Source organism: Leuresthes tenuis, unplaced genomic scaffold (genome assembly GCF_036924035.1).
Source record: "Leuresthes tenuis unplaced genomic scaffold, fLeuTen1.0.hap1 SCAF_2, whole genome shotgun sequence".
In the NCBI taxonomy this organism is placed as follows: Eukaryota; Metazoa; Chordata; class Actinopteri; order Atheriniformes; family Atherinopsidae; genus Leuresthes; species Leuresthes tenuis.
In genome coordinates, this window is record NW_027325356.1 from 14,816,172 (window position 1) to 14,828,851 (window position 12,680).

Genomic DNA, 12,680 nt, shown 5'->3' on the forward strand with positions numbered 1-12,680 from the left:
TTAATGAGAAGTTGGAGGTAATGGCCAAAGAAAACCCACATCCGAGCCGAATACGGTGCATAAAATCATGGCTTTTAAGAAGCACTTCGGACAGCAAAGGCATGGTACTCTTAGGTGAAACGGTCAGCTGAAGCATTTTCCTGCTAGGATTGTATGGTGTTTGTCATAGAGGAATATCTTTTGTGTCTCCAATGTGGGAACAAAGAACAGAGAGCCAACATATGGGAGTTTCGCCACTGATATGTTCACAGTGAAGTTCACGGTTTGAAGCTCCATCCCCCTGCCCTTCAATCACCCTTGCATCTCATCGCACATTGTAGTGGTGCACAGTATGCCACATGTCCCAAGAAGTTGGCAGACCCTTACTGGATCTTAATGATGTCTTCTCATACCTTGGATGAGAATATTGATATAGCTTTTGTTTTTCATGATAAATACATTCATAATCATACATTAACTACTGATAAGGAATTAGTTGTAAGGCTCCAATTAAATGATTACAGTTTCCACTCTAGATGACATATATAATAAACACATATAATAAAGTACATTTTTTTATTTAGTTTTTTCCTTTTTCATAGAAACGTCTCACAGGACTAATAAGTACATAGTTTTATTTAGTTTATGTAAATTTATTTGTAAGAATTAAATTTCAAATATACATTTTTTCTTACTTAAGTACTGACAGATTTATAAGCTGCAATAAAGTTTGCCATCACTCTCTTTTTTCAGCTCAATAAAGGGATTTTTGGCTTTTCTTGTTCCTAAATTGATAATTACATAACTGTTTCTCAAAACTCACCAAATTCATGGACAATGTGTTTCACAGTGGGTTTAAACAAGAAGGTATGTCCTTAAAAAAATATTTAAGGTTTATAACTCCAAAGCTGCCTCATTTGCGGTCACCAGTCACTGAGACTGAGAGTCAAACTATCGACTCTAGGATTTAGTTACTTGTGGACTTGCAAGGTTTGTGTTTCAAATATTGATCAGTTTTGATTTAATTTACATAAAAGTATTTCTCTAAAATAAACGAGTGCCTGTCGTAAACTGTCTTCTGGGAAAACAGGCAAGGGCCATGGTATTCAGTGGAAAAGATCATTCCTCTTGTAAACAGACTAACACTTTCAAACAATTCTTAAAGATTACACTGTCACCAGCACCCACATGCTGATTGTTTCACATTATCTCTATCACCCCAAAAATGACACACATCTAAACATTTATCTTACTTTATTTTCTGTTGCCAGGACAGATACCATCATCACCAACTTACTCAGCAGCTTTTTCAGGAAAAGAGGAGGATAGAGGCCAAGTACATTCTGTCCACGTTGTTACTGGGAAAACCACTCAAATCAGATCCAGACAACAGACACAGCATACAGTAGGTGACAGATTAACAGTCAGTTTGTCATACCAGTTAGTGTTTAGCTGCACAATGGCAGAATCTAGGTGTGTGTGCATGTGGTTGTGTGATTGTGCATTCAGTTCAGCTCTAAAGTTGTTACGTGAAAGGATAAATGAGAATGTGACTAACAGAAAGAAGAAATGATCATTGACATGAACGTAAATAAGATCATAGAAATTGTCATTTTGGAAAGTCTACAGTGAGTCCTGGTGTTAACTGATTTGATCCACCTCTCTTATCATCTTACCTCTCCAGCAAACTAAAAATAATTAGACAGTCACCAGTTAAATCTCTAGCCGTTTTTTTATTTATTAATTTTTATTTTTTTTTTACTAGATTTGGAATTATCTAGAGTCAGTATTGAGCTGCTCCATGTCTGCCAAACCTATTGTCACTCGTTTTTACAATTGAATAACCCAAACGATCTATGATGACACTGATTTTCCAAAAATTGTGAAGAAACATATGTGTTACTGTTAATGTCTGTAATGTTGAGGTCAAATACTGTACATGTTTTAATCAACCTTAAACAATCTAGAGAATATTACTCCAATTCATTGCATCTTTAGTGCAAACAATAAAATCAGTCACACTTCGTGCCAATTGTATTCCAATTCATAGGCGCACAACACATTCTTGCAATGTTAGACTTATGGTCTACATTTTAGAGGATGGACTTAACCGCAGGGTCTGAGAAGTGAAGCCAATGCAGAAGTGACTTATAGTGCAGAATTAGTAGGCACTGACCCCAAAACATCACCAGTTCCCATTGACTCCCTTTAAAAAAGCCTTGAAATTCTCTCTCGTCTACCAAATCAGTAAAATTTGCCCCAAGTCATTTTGATGTGATCTGGTCAATTAACACCTTTACCTTCATATGTTTCTCAATTGACCACCATTACGCGCATCCTGATCTTAAAAAAAAAAGACATAATAATAAAGAAGATATTAGACCTCAGAGAAGTACGTACAGGCTGTAACCAACTTGACCGACATACCTGGGAGTCTTTGAGAGTGACTGATGAGCTGTATAGGGGAAACAGACCAAGTTCATTCAGCAGGAAAAGCAAGTCACATGCACGTTGTATGATTCAAGTTATTTTGTCATCCTTCCTGAGTAGAGTAAACTGCACACTCTCTACTGTTTAGCTGTGATGTGGTTATGTCATGTGATTGTGGCTAATTCTTTGTTTATTTGAGCAAATATGTAGCAGGTTCCTTTGGAGAGTAAACACTTATTTGTCTAAAGGTTCCCATTTTTAATCCACTTCAGAAAACAACAATTTTTTTTTTAAGGTAAACACTAGAAATTGTGCTAAAAAAAATAAAAAATAAAATTACCGGAAGGATACGAATCACACTGCAGCTAATACAGTTTTAAAGTTTCGATAAACTACTTGTTATCTCTTGTAAACATCTCGTTAACAAAGCTAGTGCTAGCAATAGCACTTAGGATTCCTGCCTTTTTCCCCCAAATATGACCCCTACCGGTTCCAACAAATATAGCCCAGGTGTCTGTTATTCTGTCTTGACATAATGAATATCACTTAAGCTGAGTTCCTTTCAGCATGTGTTTTATTGAGGGAAGATATATGCAATCCTTATTTCATACCTGTCCTAGATACAATATGATCTAATAAGTGTTGCTGTAGATTACTTTCTAATTGCTTATTACTAAACCATTACTGAAAATATTCATATACGATAAAATGAAAGAAAGTTGCCAAACATTGTTTTTTTTCTAATTTGTTTTTTTTTGTAACAGGCTTGTGATTTCTCAGAGTTGATTATTTTGTTCCTGTGTGAAAGAATAATTATGTTAAATTTTTCTTTGATTAAAAAAGAAATTACTTGAATCTTTCTTTGTTAGAATATGTGGATGTAATAGACATTTCATCCAATGTTTCCATATTGCCAGTCACAACTGTTCAGTAAAAGTTACTCAGTGTGAATTTGTACTTCAACCAAAAAGTGAGGGTAAAGTGGCTTTGCAATGTACTAAATTAACTGTTTATCTAACTATTCTGTGACCTCAATAAAAGGTTTACCCCACCAAAGTAAAATCATGAGTTGTCTCAGAAAAATATATCAAAAAGAAGCTTGTTTTTGAAAAAATTCAACAAAGGTTAATGACATAATATTCTCACTATTAACTTGAAGATTTCTCATGTTCAGATGTAATAACTGCAATGTTAGTCCTTCCCCAGTAACTACTATTGAGACAATATGAGGAATGACTTGAAAGTAACATAATGAGATGCCATGCACATCATTGCTTGATGATTCCTATAATGTGCAAACTATTGTATGGGTAAAGGATTGACCTACAGTATGAAAAAAGTACTGCTGTTGCACTGAATATTCATGATTCTCTTCAAAATAAACCGATAATAAAGGGGGAGGGGAGGTTTTGAAATCCTTGTAAGAAAAAAATATACTAAAAAACAAACATTTGCTATGTTGTGCTTTAGGGAAGTCAAAGGTATTTTGACTTTATCTAAAGCTGAACATTTCTTTAGCCTCTTGCAGAATACACCAGAAACCATTCTACCCACGTAGACCTGAAATAATTTGTTTCACTGCTGTTAAACCTTCTATCAGGTGCATTCATCAAATCAAAGCAAATGTATATGATGCATGATGAAAGAGACAAAGCTAAGATACAGGGACCTTTTTTTGTAATACTGATAAAGTTTCAAAGAACTTCAATGTTCATATAATACACTATTGTCCATAACGGTTTCAGAGGTATGTCCTACATGCTTAACAAACTTTGCAGCAGTTATACAGAATGATATTCTATGCAAAACCTATGCAAGTGTGGACACTGCCACTCGCAACAGGGCAAGTTAAGATAAATAGGCACATCATTTCTTACTATTTAGGACTGGAAAAACAATCATATCATTTGTACAGACCACAATTTGAAAACAAAATAAAAAAAAAGAGATGTGAAGACCAACTCATTATGACATGACAGACAGAAGTACTCAAATTGTTAGGAATAGACTGTTTAAGATGTAATACACATAGTAATGAAGATGAACAGCATACACAAGCACATCAGCAACAGTGTAACTGAAGCATGATGAGAAATACTGCAACCATGTTCAGTTAAAATGAAATAGCTGAAACCTACATGAATACTAAATGCAATGTTGATTACAAATCATAATTGATCAAAAATTAAATATGTATTTATTGTCATGTGTTTTGGACATGGAGGTTTGTCTGCATACTGAACTCCTAGAATAAAACACTAATGTATATATATGTAGATTGATAGATGATGGTATTGCTTACCCTTAACAATAATATCTATGGGATTATGAAACTGTTGACATTACAGACGTTTAGCAATAAATGAACAGTGATAAAGAATCTGATGCACTTCACACTGCACACCTGGCAGACTCCAACACAGTGCTGCATGAGAGACTCATTCATGACCCAATTGGCCCTGCCCATTTGGCAATACAACACTGCGATTTCCTTCACACTACAGACTTGTACTCTCTAATGATTGATTAATCCAAAAATTTATAGAAAATTGAAATGTAAATATAAATCATCCAATGAAAATTCAATCAACCATCTAGGGATTTCCTTCTGTGCTATTCAGGCAGAGGGTGAGCTGTGGGGTTGACTGTGATGCCAGTGTGTGTGTGTGTGTGTGTGTGTGTGTGTGTGTGTGTGTGTGTGTGTGTGTGTGTGTGTGTGTGTGTGTGTGTGAATTCCATACTGCATGTGCTAAGAAAAGTTGAAGTTTCAAGCCAGATGGCTTGGGTCACCAGAGTAATCCCACCAGGTGCTATAATCAGGTTCTGGATGGATCATAAATCATCCTCTCTTCCTCTTATAGATATGAATATAATACTTTATTACTTCTTGTCCTTGACCTTTAAGATGTCATAATAAAACAAACCGAAAACAAAAACAACAAAATATCAAAAACATTGAATAGGTCTGACAAACTGGAACGTCACATAATAGAAGTACAATAAAACCCAAAGGAACAGCAGAGATCGTATAAATGTTGTGCTTCTTTAATTTCACTTAGTAAAGTCCTCCACTGTCCTAGTTGTGTTTTAGTTTAATCTTTGTTATATTTAATATATATATATATATATATTTATATAGATAAATGTACACGTATAATCCGTGCTGAGGTCGGTCTCCTCTGGTAAGCAGAGAGGCTACCAGGGGCACCCAGCTTCCATCATCTGCTTCAGGTGTGTCCTTACTTCAACCACTCATTTGTTTATTTATTCATTCATTCTTCTGATTCTTCAGCTCTCTTTGCCATTCAATAGCCTGTCAATGTCCCAAAGATTGGGACACAAAGGTGACAGTCCTTATGAAAAAAGTTTTTAGTCCCCACTTTCTCTCTCTTGCTTCTTCTATCTTCTTGAAATCCCTGTCCCCTCATTAAATTCCCACAGGTTCTTTATCATCTTTGGTAGATTGTCCGACACTTTGGTGTGTCTGGGGAATAGGGTGGAGGTGCTGTTTGGAATAGTGGTTCGAGGGAGTGGAGGAACACGTAAGGTACACACATGAACAAAAAAGGTTGATGAAGCAGAGGAACAGGGGACAAAGTGACAATGACTTGAATGAGATGAGCCTAATAGTGAGAATGGAGAAAATCTCACTGATCATTAGGTATGAGCATCAGTTGGTTATACTGTGTGTGAATGCCAAAGAAAGGAGGACAAGAGATCAGACAATGTTTTTATCTAAGCTAGAAGAATTCAATTGATGCAGGACGGCGAGACAGTGAGTGAGGAGAGAAAAGTGAGGGGATACGTATGCTGAGGAAAGGAGAGGGGTAGAGAAAGAATGAAGTGGGCGGGAGTCAGGGCAGTGTCTGTCAACACGGACAGGCAGTGGTGCTGTGGGAAGCGCTCATCATCTGTACAAGAGTGAAAGAAAGCAGGAGAGGCCAAAGGTCAGCCATCTGGCCAGAGGGAGTGAGCGTGATCCTCCAATCAGAACTATGGAAACAAACAGAAGAGGCATCAGTTTTTGCACGAAAAATATTACACCAACATATGTATTTTAACAAGCATCAGAATATTTTTTAAATAAATCACTAGAGTTGTAATACACATGATTTATATATGGAAAGAAATCTAATACATACAACAAATCTATAATCGCTTAATTAATAGGGCGTCAGACAGAGCTCCCTTAACACATCCACAGAGGCTGATCTCGCTGTACTGACAGAAAAAAACTGAATATTTTGTATGCTGGCAGCTTACAGAGATAAAGGTTGAGTCATACATTCTAATCCAATAAACTCAAGTTCAGATTTAGCGACAAATTCAGGACATAAAAAAATGTAAAACGCAATATGTAAAACCTTTCTCCTCAAAAGAATGTAGACTTTGTGTGCATGTAAGCCTGGCGAAATCCTACATGTGTTCTGTGATGTATAGTAAGAGGATTTTCAGAGGACTTCTCCCCATTCATTTAGCACTGGATGACTTCTGAGCAGCATCACGGGCTGAAACTCTCAGAGCTCTTGTAAGAACGCTCTACACTATGGTTTCCCTGGCCTTGGTAATGAATCCCACTGTGCTGGTAAGGAATATCCAGATCAAATTTTAGCATTTTGATGGATATCATCCAAGCAAGAGGGACATTGTGGAAACTGAGCTGAACCTGATGAGTGGAAGAGGTGGAAAACGTAAAAAGGGACACTTCACTCTCTTGGTTGCGTGTTGTATATGTTCTCCTTTGTTTGCTATGTATCATGATTTGATCATTCAAATTTTAGGACTAGTTTTCTTGTCAAAATAACTAAATGTTGCTAAGAATTACAACATATGTTATGCTGTTGAAAAGAGCGAACCAAAACATTTTTCTTACTTTTAAGACCAAATTCTACATGCATTTTCATATATATTTTTCTATGTTTCTTAGAGAGAGGTATTTGTACATTGTTCTTTCATTTAATCAACATCTGATCAGGGTAGAGCTTTTAATTCCCGGATAAGAACTGATAAGAGTTCAATTAAAGTATAGAACTGATAATGGTATTAGAAAAGGTAGTAGCAGCAGTTCCAAGCCACAAAAAGGGTTCCTTCAACACTGAAAAAAACAAAACCAATATAATGTATATGGATTGCACATTATGAATAAAGATAATCCTTGTAACAAGCTGCCCATTTGTTTGCACAGTGACAACAAACTTCACACTTATACTTTAGGTTTTTACTTCGTCTTCATTCTGTGTCCCTTGTTAGCATGTAACCAATGAGGTTACTCGTGTCCTTGCTTTTACAAAAAAAAAGAAAAGGCTATTCATGACATATATAAAACCTTAAGGATATATCAATACATGAGTTGTATTGTATATTTTTTATCTCTTTGAGCTAAGGCTTTAGGTCTTTAGAGTACAAGCAGTGAAAAAGCCCTGAGCCCTCATTTGATCAATTCTGCTTATGCACAGATGTGTGCGAAATGAGTCTGTAAGAACATTCGTATTCAATGTGTGGAATTTACCAAGTTGTACAGGAATACACACAGGCTTACACACATAATCTAATGTTAGGAGAGGGAAACTGCAAAAAACAGAGACTGCTGGAGTCACAGCAAGCAATCTCAACATCCACATATATGCTTAATTTCATCAGAATGATTACTCATTGATTACGCTTGTACAAAATGTATAAAAGATGCCTGTGACAGACAACCTGATGTTATTATAAGATTATGTAAACCATGCGCTCCGAAGGAAGCACATCTTCAGAACGCAAGCTGGTCAGATCGAGGAGAGTAGTACTTTCCAGCATGAGATATGACACAGTTTGGGCATTTCCTTATATCGTCACTGAGGTGGATTATATCATCCGTGGTGGATGCTATCATTTCCCAGGGCAAGGAGAGGGGTAGACAAATCACCACCGTGGACAAATCAAAAACAAGCTGAAATCAATTGGGGAAAGGGCTACATCTGCAATGATGCTTATGTTGCATGTCCAAAGCTATGAGTTCTGTTGTGCTTGGTCACTTTCTAGTTGCAGATATGTCTCATCTGTGTGCTGTGACACATATGCTGGTATCGGTTGGGTTTAATGTCAAATAATTTCTTTAATTTCTTTTTTTTTTAAATTTGTTTTCATTTGTATACATTATGCTGTGTTGCCTAATGCATGACATGCACAATACAAACAAATGTTAACATGACTTTAATGAGCCATTTGGTTGGCTTCAACCTCAGCACCAAGCAACTATATCTCTGTTGTAGCAGTTTTTTTTCCCTCTCCTGGCCATTATTCCTGAGAGGAATACAAGCAATTTCCATGTGATTTCTGAAAGGATGTTTTGCTACCATATATGCTTATTTGAATGCGCTTCTGAATGAAAATGGCAATGCACTGACACAAGCATGATGGTTTGGAACTTGTGGAATTTATTTACTCACTAATGTGCATAAGATGGTTGCAGTGTACATTTGCTTTAAGCAAATTGGTTTTTCTACTTAAGAACATTCAAACTTTTATTCATAAGACCGAATTAGAAACATTTTCTGCTGAAGGTTAATGACTGAGATCCCTGGTGGGGTTGAGAATTTTGTTACAAGGAGCAACATTTCATATCAAACCATGTTACCAGTAATGACAGGAGGAAAGGGAGCTGTTCAGATCATATTTGTGTTTTATGGTTTCACCAGGAAGAAAGAGAGAATCTGTTTGGGAGGAGAGAATGTGCTTAGTGGAAAACGAGGGTATGAGAAGATGGATAAGACGAAGGATGAGGGGGTGGACAAGTAAACAAGAGAAACAGGGAGATTCACTATTAAGATCCCACATACTGTCGTCAGCTTTGAGATTCTAATGAGAAAAAGAAGTTACGATTGATGTCATCACCAATATATGGATTTTTTTTGTGTGTTTTTCTTCCCCAGCCGATTGTGAACACATACACACAACTCTTACCTGGTTTGATTTAATTGTTCAGAATCTATTTGCACATCAAAACAACCCCCAGTTGCCTACTCTAGATCATCTAGAGTTTACCATTTTTTTCTTCACATAAAAATATTGCATTCGGCATTACACAGAAGGAGTGCACACTCATGTTTTTTCTTCTACTACACAACCACGGTATAGCCCCTCTTTTACAGAGAAATTACAAATGCAGCCTGCACAAACACAGTTTCATAAAAAAAAGGGTATCGTATTAAAAAGATTAATATGATTTCATACCAAGTGTCCATCCTCCAGGCACAAAAATCAATATTTATAATAAAGCTTAGACGTGTATGCACCACACATGCGCACACACAACTCCGTATTACAGTACAGAACACAGTGTTCCACATATCTCTGACTGTTAGGCCTTTAACCAAATATGAAGGGCCATACCAGCCATAATTCATTCCAGCATTGACATATGTATCAATTTTTCATTTACCACATGTTTTCATGCACATATACATACTTCTTTCACGTGTATATTCTAAAGTTCACTGTTGGTTGTAGTGAGGCTGCAAGCTCAGAGCTCTCCTTCACAACATTACACAAACAGTGGGCAGCTAACAAAGATGATATGGAATGAAGCAATTTAGATAGCCGGGTAGGAGAATAGATACAGTTGATAAAAATATTAGATTAGATGTCTGTCACTCCACAATAAAAGGTACAGATAACACTTTGTGTGTAAGTGTATACACAATTATATACCAGGATGTATAAAACTGGTAAAATATGTTATATTTTTTGACTACATATAACTAATGTATCAATAGAGAAACATTCTGTACCTGTCTGCCCTGGAGCCAACAAAGTAAGAAGAAGTAGCCATCACTGCCAGTAGCAAACAAACAAATTACTGCTAACAGTAATAATTATTGAAAAGCCTTGTAAATGCTCAAGGCCAGCTAACATTACCTGCACCACCACCCCCTATCACAAAGAAAGCAGCAAAAATACGGAATGACAAAACAGAGCTAAAACAAGAGTAAAAATTAGAGTTACTTTATTTGCTGTTGACAGCTGTTTGGCAGTGAAGGACTGAAACCTGATGTACCACTTGCAACCTTTCTTCTAGATTGGTAAAAAGCTTGTGTTCTTAACGTTGTGGTTCATCTTATGCTGTTGCTACACCTTTTCTCAGCTGAGCCCATAAGGCCAGTTTATGTTATTATTGTGGAGCTGAGCTATCTATATTTGGTGTCTGAATTATCAATTGATAATTGGTGAAAAAATGGTGACAGTGTTCAATTGTCAATTGTTTGTTTGTACCATGCTAAAAACCAAGCTTAATGTATAATGTAAGCTGTACATGTGTAAAGATTGCTTTGTTATTGTGCCCAACCCACACATTATCATTTTTATTATCTTATTGTTAGTTATTAGTCAGCTATTTTTCTCTGTGATTTGTTAACCAATTAATCAGTCTTAAAAAGGAATGGAACTAGTCTCATCCACCAGAAATCTGCTCACTCGCGGTGATCATTTTTGAGAAACAAGGCTAAAAAAAAATTCACTTTTTAAACCACATTAGAATGTTATGTTTAGAAGCAAATTAATGAAAAGAACATGACTCACCTTAAAAAAAGAGCAACTAATCCCTACTTTTTCTCACTATAACAACTGTTAAGGTTTACAAACTACAGACTTAATTATTTATAACTGATGAAGCCAACATTTTGTACATTTTCAAAATGTTATTTCCTCAAAAGTCATTACTTCGTCAAGCAGAGTAAAATATGCTTTGAGTCTTTTGAATGTGGGATTGCATTTTACTTAAGGAAAAAAAAAAATAAACAAGCGACAAGCTTATTTTCCACCACCTTGTCTCTCATGCAAACGCATACATCTGTGTCAGGTGGAGTTCTGTGATCTGTGCAGGAGGGGTTGCACTAAATAACTCATCGGTAATCATCCTTCATTTAGCATAATAGCACCCAGTAGCACCACATAGTTAACCTAATGTAAATGTTCTAACCTCATACTGCCGTTTGTCAGCCATGCAGTGACATAAATTATTGCTTTCTGTGGGTATCTACTGAAAACTCTTCCAGGTGGATGCACTTTGATGTTAGGTTGTGTGGGGTTTGTGTGAGTGACAGACATACAAGTGTGATGTATTATTGTCGTAACACAGACTTTCTTATTCCTTTGTTGTGCAAGGAGTGTCTCATTGGAGAAGCATCAATTCGACATAATTGTTAACACCTATACGGAGACTTATGCAAGAACAAATTAAACCTTTTAAAAAGTATGTTTATTTTAAATACAACCAAGTTGCGCACTATATGAGATCATATGGGTCTTGTATTGATTTTAAATGCTGGGATACAGTATTTTATATGCTCAATCTAGTCGTATTCCATTTTCATTCACCATAGTTTAAAAACAGAGCTGAATCCTTCTCTAATCCTCATTTTCCCTCGCAGAATCAATGGAGCCAAAATCTGCACTCAAAACAAATGCATTGTCTCTCTTGCTGTTTCAAAGGCTCTTGAGCCGCCTGCTTGATAATTACCCATCTGTCTACGCTGTATGTCTCTGCCTGCACGAAACCCGCAGGATACATGCACGCACACTCGGAGAGCTCAAGAGCTTCCCTCTTCCTGTTTACACCTTCATCTATTATTTACTCTATCCGCTAGTGTTGTTACATGCACATACGTGTTAGATCGTATCAAGCACACCCCCCTCATATGTACACTCAAAAGGAGGCATCTCACACAGAGGGTTTGAAAAGGTAAAAAATAGTTTGTTGATAATTCATTGTATGAATGTGTTTTTTCCTTCTTTTTTTATATTTTTGCTGCTTTGAGTCCATTTCATGACGCTAATATTTTCTTTGTAGTCTATTAACAAGGGCCCTTTAGATACTCACTGCTGCTGAATAATCTTTGGCTTATTGCACTAAAACTCATTGCACAGAACACCCATTGCATTCCTGTTCATCCTGCAGTTCCACCCCTTATGCTCTTTTTTTCTTTGTCTTGTCACCCCATTAGAATTTTTTACTCTTTGGTTCACCATATAGTTGTGGGATGTAAAACCACTGTCATACAAAAAAACAAACAAATAAAACCCACTCAGTGTGAACCCTGTACATGCACAGCTAGACTAAAAAAGAAGACATTTTTATATACTATGATATATATATCATGGACAAACATGCTCACAAAACAACAAGACAACCAAACAATAAAATGGTCTAGTTTATCTGTAATATTGCTGAAGTAATAATTATTTCAAAGTAATAATAAAGAGGGAGGATTTGAATGAGGCATTTGTGTGAA

General features: G+C 36.3%; 1 protein-coding gene across 2 annotated transcripts in view; it reads right to left on the reverse strand.

Moving 5' to 3' along the window:
- Positions 1-1,216: 1,216 nt before the first annotated feature.
- Positions 1,217-12,680, reverse strand: part of LOC140301726 (MAM domain-containing glycosylphosphatidylinositol anchor protein 1) — a 183,489-nt gene continuing 172,025 nt past the window's right edge. For both annotated transcript variants that reach the window (XM_072380324.1, XM_072380323.1), the window contains exon 18: positions 1,217-6,402. In XM_072380324.1, coding sequence (XP_072236425.1) covers positions 6,317-6,402 — 86 coding nt within the window. In that variant the 3' untranslated portion in view covers positions 1,217-6,316. The remainder of the gene's footprint in view (positions 6,403-12,680) is intronic.